The sequence below is a fragment of the Geotrypetes seraphini genome, chromosome 3, assembly GCF_902459505.1.
Source record: "Geotrypetes seraphini chromosome 3, aGeoSer1.1, whole genome shotgun sequence".
NCBI lineage: Eukaryota > Metazoa > Chordata > Amphibia > Gymnophiona > Dermophiidae > Geotrypetes > Geotrypetes seraphini.
This window is the reverse complement of record NC_047086.1, coordinates 269,019,118-269,025,671: the sequence shown is the minus strand read 5'-3', so window position 1 is coordinate 269,025,671 and position 6,554 is coordinate 269,019,118. Positions and strand designations below refer to the sequence as shown.

General features: G+C 41.7%; 1 protein-coding gene across 1 annotated transcript in view; it reads left to right on the top strand.

The window, feature by feature from the left end:
- Positions 1-213: 213 nt before the first annotated feature.
- PCNX2 (pecanex 2) overlaps positions 214-6,554 on the top strand; it is a 1,104,481-nt gene continuing 1,098,140 nt past the window's right edge. The window contains 1 exon segment of the mRNA XM_033937641.1: positions 214-385. Within this exon segment, the coding sequence (XP_033793532.1) occupies positions 233-385 (153 nt within the window). The 5' untranslated portion in view covers positions 214-232.

Below are 6,554 nucleotides of genomic sequence, written 5' to 3'. Positions count from 1 at the left end.
AGAGGAAATCTGGTAATTCTAGTTTGGGGTGCCCTGAAGGGGCGGGTATACTCTATGAGGCTGGGGTTGTTGTACTGCTCACTATTCAGAACAGATTGCAGCAGCACAGCTAGAGCTAAAGTGAGAATTCATACGCATGCGCAAGGCCTCCCAGTCTATGTTAATGAAGTAGCAGCAGCGGCAATAGCTCGTCCACAGTCTATAGAGAGAAGAGAGAGGAGCAACTGTAGTCATGGCCTCTCAAGTGCTGCAGATCCTCAGGCAGGGGGTGTGGGCAGCGCTCACCGGAGGATGGTACCACGACCCCGAGCAGAGCAGCTTTACTAACAGCTGCCATCTCTATCTGTGGAGCCTGCTACTGCTGCTACCTCTGGCGCTACACCTGGTGAGTGGCTGCGACACCGGCTAAAGGGATGCTCCGTGGCAGGATTTCTGACAGCTGTAGAATGTTTTGTAGGTTTCTGACGTTTTGCGCTGGAAAATTAAATGACGAATTGTTGCACGTCATTAACATGTAGATTTCGTTTATGGCTGGGTTTGCATGATCACGATTTAATTTGAAATGGCTTCTGCCTTCTGTCGTGTTTCGCATAAAAATGTCAATTTTGCATTTGATATGGATTAAATAAAAGATAATAGAAGCGAAATTCTCGAAACTCTTCTCCAGCTAGGGTTTAAGTCTTTAAAAAGCTAACAAGCTCCATCTGAAAGTGATAACCGGTTGGAGCTTTCCGGTAACAAAACTTAGCTGTCATGGTTCTTTCTGCTTTCGGAGATGCAAGGGCAGTCGGAGACAATTATTGGGTGTCATTAAATTCTAAAGTTATCTTTCAAGCATTGACTGAAAGCCATAAGAGCTACCTCCCCGAGATTCAAAATCGTATTTGGCTAATGTGAGAAAATGTCTGTCTTCTTCCTGGTGCAACTGCAGCGATTCATGCCCCTAATGACCAAGCACCTTCAAGACAGCATACTAGATCTCGCTCCTGTAAATGCAATTAAAATGAATATATTTGTATAATTTTGTGCAGTCTAGATTTTACATGAGTGACCACATAGATGTCTAGGAATGTGACGTTTATGGGAAAATATAGCCATTGTTGAATTTATTTATATTCTTTCTATAAAAGACCCCATTTTTCGTAACTTTCAAGGTAACGGTAAGTCGAATTTGTATAATGTATTAGCTTGGTGACAAGAGGGCTTAAGCATTTGGGGGCAGTGTAAACAACAACCCAAATTGTAATTTTCCTGGAAATGTCCAGTTATCTTCTTTTGTAATCCGCCTAGAACTGCAAGGTACTGGTGGAATAGAAGTCACTAATGTAATGTAATGGGATCTCAAAGTCCCTCCTTGAGGGCTGCAATCCAGTCGGGTTTTCAGGATTTCCCCAATGAATATGCATTGAAAGCAGTGCATGCACATAGATCTCATGCATATTCATTGGGGAAATCCTGAAAACCCGACTGGATTGCGGCCCTCAAGGAGGGACTTTGAGACCCCTGCAAGTCTAAATGAATTAGTTTTGCACATAGCTTTTTACTCAGAAGGCAGGGTATGTAGAGCAGTGATTCCCAACCCTGTCCTAGAGGAACACCAGGCCAATCGGGTTTTCAGGCTAGCCCTAATGAATATGCATGAGAGAGATTTGCATGTGATGGAAGTGATAGGCATGCAAATTTGCTTCATGCATATTCATTAGGGCTAGCCTGAAAACCCAATTGGCCTGGTGGTCCTCCAGGACAGGGTTGGGAACCACTGATGTAGAGGATATCAGACTCTCAAATTTGCTGTTAGAGTTTGCTGTACTAATTGCTTTGTGCCAAAGACAGCTTCCTTTTGAAGTCTATAAGATATATACAAAATTCATTAAGGTATACAGTATTTGGAAATTGTTTTTAATCAGTATTGTGTAACCCAATAAGATAGAAAATATGTGTGTTGTAGGGACATTTTAGACAAGCACTGGATTTCTAACCTGCTGCACTCCAGGACTGGCACCAGTGATTTCAGGGGGTGGTAATCAGGGACTACAAATACCACACTGTATTGCAGATGTTAGTTCACAAGCAGAGTTGTCTTATAAAATCATCACAAGCTAGATATATATATATCCTCAGTCCTGGTACATGGGCTTGTCATGCCACTGGGGCTTGCACATATCTGAGAAGCTGAAAGCTGTGCTGTCAGTAATTTTTTATTTTTTTCTTTATAACAACTTTCTTATTAAAATCAAGCAGAATAATTAGAACTTGAATAGATCAATGAAACATAAAAGAACCATCTGAAATTAGGAAAAACAATTCTTTAGATATTTAGTCCACAATATTTTAAGAAGATCAACATGAAATAAAATTGAATGAAATGTCACAACACAACAAGAAAGTGACATTGTTCTGAATGTGAGAAAATGTGAGCTGGTATAGTAAGTTATATATTATTGGCTACAGATGCTTTCCTTTCTTTTAATTCAATAAATTCTAACAACTGTTTGGGTTCAAAAAATAAGAAGTTCTTAGTTTGATAGGTAATAAAACATTTTACAGGAAATTTTAGCAAAAAAGTTCCATCCAAAGCAAGGATTCTTGGCCTTAATGCCAAGAACTCCTTTCTCCACTTCTGGGTGAGCCATATCAGGAAATATACTAATTTTGGCCCCAAAGAACTGGACATTTAAATGATGAAAATACAAATGCAGAATATATTCATGGTCACTTTCCAAAGCTAATGTAACTAATAGGGTTCTCCTTTCAGTTACCACCTCAAGTGAACTCTCTTAGAAGGTTGTCAAATCCATATCCCCCCCCCCTTTATCTCCTAAGACATCATTAGGAGTAGAAACCTCCCCAAGAGATTTTTAACTGTACATAATTAACTCTAACTATAGGAGGTAAATTGTCAGGTGGGATACATTATATTTCCTTAAAAGTAATTCCTAACCATCTTAATAGGAGAGATCACCGAAGATTTAGGAAAATTAAAAAGTCTCAAATTGTTCTTCTGCAGCTGATTTTCAAAGCTCTCCATTTTTCTAACCATATAAGTTCTTTCTTTTAACAGTCCAAACTCTACTTGTTTCATTTCGGAGAGCTTTGTTTCCTGTTTCCCAAGTTTTTCTTTCATTAGAGCAATATCTATCCCCTGTTGCTCAACTTTGGAGAAGACTGTTCCATAGTTAGTAGATAAAGTGGAAAAAGATAGTTTGAGATTAGCATCCATAACCGATATAGCTTGCCATAGTGCCTCCATATCAATTTTTGCAGGTTTCTCCAGCACTCCAAATTGTATGTTAGTCCCTCCTGAAGCACCTCTCACCTCAGACCCGGTGTAGAGCTGTTGATCCTCTTCCAACAGGGCTCGAGCTGGCTCCCTCCAAAGCCAGGCAGTGAAGATTCCAGTCTAAGAAATGACGCTTCCAGTTCTCCCTCCACCGGTGTACTTCCAGATTGGAGTGGTATTGTCCACTGCTCAGGGCTCAGTGATGCCCTTTCTGCCTGCACAGGGTTGCCCAAGAGAGCCAGGCTTCCCACAAAGTAGGGAGTGCAGACTCACCCGAGTGGGAGAATGCCTTCACCATCCGCTGCTGGGTTGCCGGCATCGCCGGAGAGACAATGTGGGTGGCTTCCTTTCTCTTCCCCCATATTCTCAGGTAGGGGAAGACTGCTCAGCAGGGCTGTCGCAGCTCAATAGCGGAGCCTCCGCTCAGGCGTCCGCTTCTGACGCCATCTTTGATCGTCTCCTGCCATCAGTAGTTTCACTACCAGCAGAGCCTTCCAAGGTAGAAAGGTTTTGGTGAAGATGCCAGACAAATGATCTGGGCAGCAGCAGATGGGCAGTGTTAAAGGTGGAGGATCGTATTTGATGCAACAACGGCCCAGCAATCTACTTCTGTTTTCTGCCAGGAAAACTTGAAAATGATGATGATGAAACATAAAGAATCAATGTATAATAGTGGAATATGGTTCCCCAGGTTGGAACGCACGCACCATGCTATTAGGGAAGAACTGATTGTCACCCAGATTATGCCCAGTGTTTGTGAAGCTGATTGATCAAAGCCGCCAGAATGTCCTGATGCTGATGAAATGGCCAGAAAAGGGAGAGCAGAAGCTGTGAAGATATTCTCAGCATAGGAACATGGAACATACAAAGCATGAATCAAGGAAAACTGGAAATTGTTAAAGATCAAATGGAAAAACCCAAAATTGATAGGGATCTGTGAACTCAAATGGACAGGACAGGGCCATTTTCAATCAAATGAGCATTGGATCTGCTACTCTGGTCATGAAACGCATAGAAAAAATAGTGTGGCATTCATCCTTGAGAATAAGTTTTCAAGGCTGGTAATAAAGTACAATGTTAGAATAATGTCAGCCCCTCTACAGGGAAAGCCGATCAATGTCACTTTGATCCAAGTATATTACAAAAGCAGGCATGGAAGAAAAGAACATAAGAATTTCCATACTAGGACAGACCAAAAGTCCATCAAACCCAGTATCCTGTTTTCAACAGTGGTGAACCCAGATCCCAAGTACCTAGCTGGATCCCAAGTAGTAAAAACAGATTTTATGCTGCTTATCCTAGGAATAAGAAGTGGATTTCCCCAAGCCATCTCAATAATGGCATATAGACTTCTTTTTAGGAAATTATCCAAACCTTTTTAAATCATGTTAAGCTAACTGATTTTACCACATTCTCCGGCAACAAATTCCAGAGTTTAATTACACTGTGTAAAGAAATATTTTCTCTGATTTGTTTTAAATCTACTAAGTAGCTTCATCGCATGCCCCCCTAGGCCTAGTATTTATGGAAAGAATGAACAAGCGATTCACATTTACCCTTTCCACTCCACTCATTATTTTATAGACCTCTTATCATATCCTCCCTGAACCATCTCTTCTCCAAGCTGAAGAGCCCTAGCCGCTTTAGCCTCTTCTCATAGGGAAGTTGTCCCATCCCTTTTTTCATTTTTCTCTGTACCTTTTCTAATTCCGCTATATCTTTTTTGAGATACAGCGACCAGAATTGCATACAGTATTTGAGGTTCGGCCGTACCATAGAGTGGTACAAGGGCATTATAACATTTTCATCTTTGTTTTCCATTATTTCCCTGATAATTCCTAACATTCTATTTGTTCTCTTAGCTGCTGCTGCACATTGAGCTGAGGGTTTCAATGTATCCTCAACAATGACACCTAGATTATTTGCCTGACTCCTAACATATAAACGAACATCATAACATAGTTACATAGTAGATGACGGCAGATAAAGACCCGAATGATCCATCCAGTCTGCCCAACCTGATTCAATTTAAATTTTTTCTTCTTAGCTATTTCTAAGCAAGAATCCAAAGCTCTACCCGGTACTGTGCTTGGGTTCCAACTGCCGAAATCTCTGTGAAAACCTACTCCAGCTCATCTATACCCTCCCACCATTGAAGCCCTCTCCAGCCCATCCTCCCCCAAATGGCCATATACAGACATCGGGACCATGCAAGTCTGCCCAGTACTGGCCTTAGTTCAATATTTAATATTATTTTCTGATTCTAGATCCTCTGTGTTCATCCCATTCTTCGTTGAACTCAGTCACCGTTTTCCTCTCCACCACCTCTGTCGGGGGCGCATTCCAGGCATCCACAACCCTTTCCGTAAAGTAGAATTTCCTAACATTGCTCTTGAATCTACCACCCCTGAACCTCAAATTATGTCCTCTGGTTTTACCATTTTCCTTTCTCTGGAAAAGATTTTGTTCTACATTAATTCCCTTCAAGTATTTGAACATCTGAATCATATCTTCGCTGTCCCTCCTTTCCTCTAGGGTATACATATTCAGGGCTTCCAGTCTTTCCTTATATGTCGTCTGGTGCAAGCCTCCTATCATTTTCGTCGCCCTCCTCTGGACAGCCTCAAGTCTTCTTACATCTTTCGCCAGATACGGTCTCCAAAACTGAACACAATACTCCAAGTGGGGCCTCACCAATGACCTGTACAGTGGCATCAACACCTTCTTCCTTCTACTGACTACGCCTCTCTTTATACAGCCCAGCATCCTTCTGGCAGCAGCCACTGCCTTGTCACACTGTTTTTTCGCCTTTAGATCTTCGGACACTATAACCCCAAGGTCCCTCTCCCCGTCCGTGCATATCAGCTTCTCTCCTCCCAGCATATACGGTTCCTTCCTATTATTAATCCCCAAATGCATTACTCTGCATTTCTTTGCATTGAATTTTAGTTGCCAGGCATTAGACCATTCCTCCAACTTTTGCAGATCCTTTTTCATCTTTTCCACTCCCTCTTCGGTGTCTACTCTGTTACAAATCTTGGTATCATCTGCAAAAAGGCACACTTTTCCTTCTAACCCTTCAGCAATGTCACTCACAAACATATTGAACTTTACATGTCACTCACAAACATATTGAACTTTACATTTCTCAATGTTGAACTTCATCTGCCATCTCGTTGCCCATTCCCCTAGTTTGCTCATGTCCCTTTGCAATTCTTCGCAAATATACCCCCTCCCTTTTTACTAAACCGTGATAGCGGTTTTTAGCGCAGGG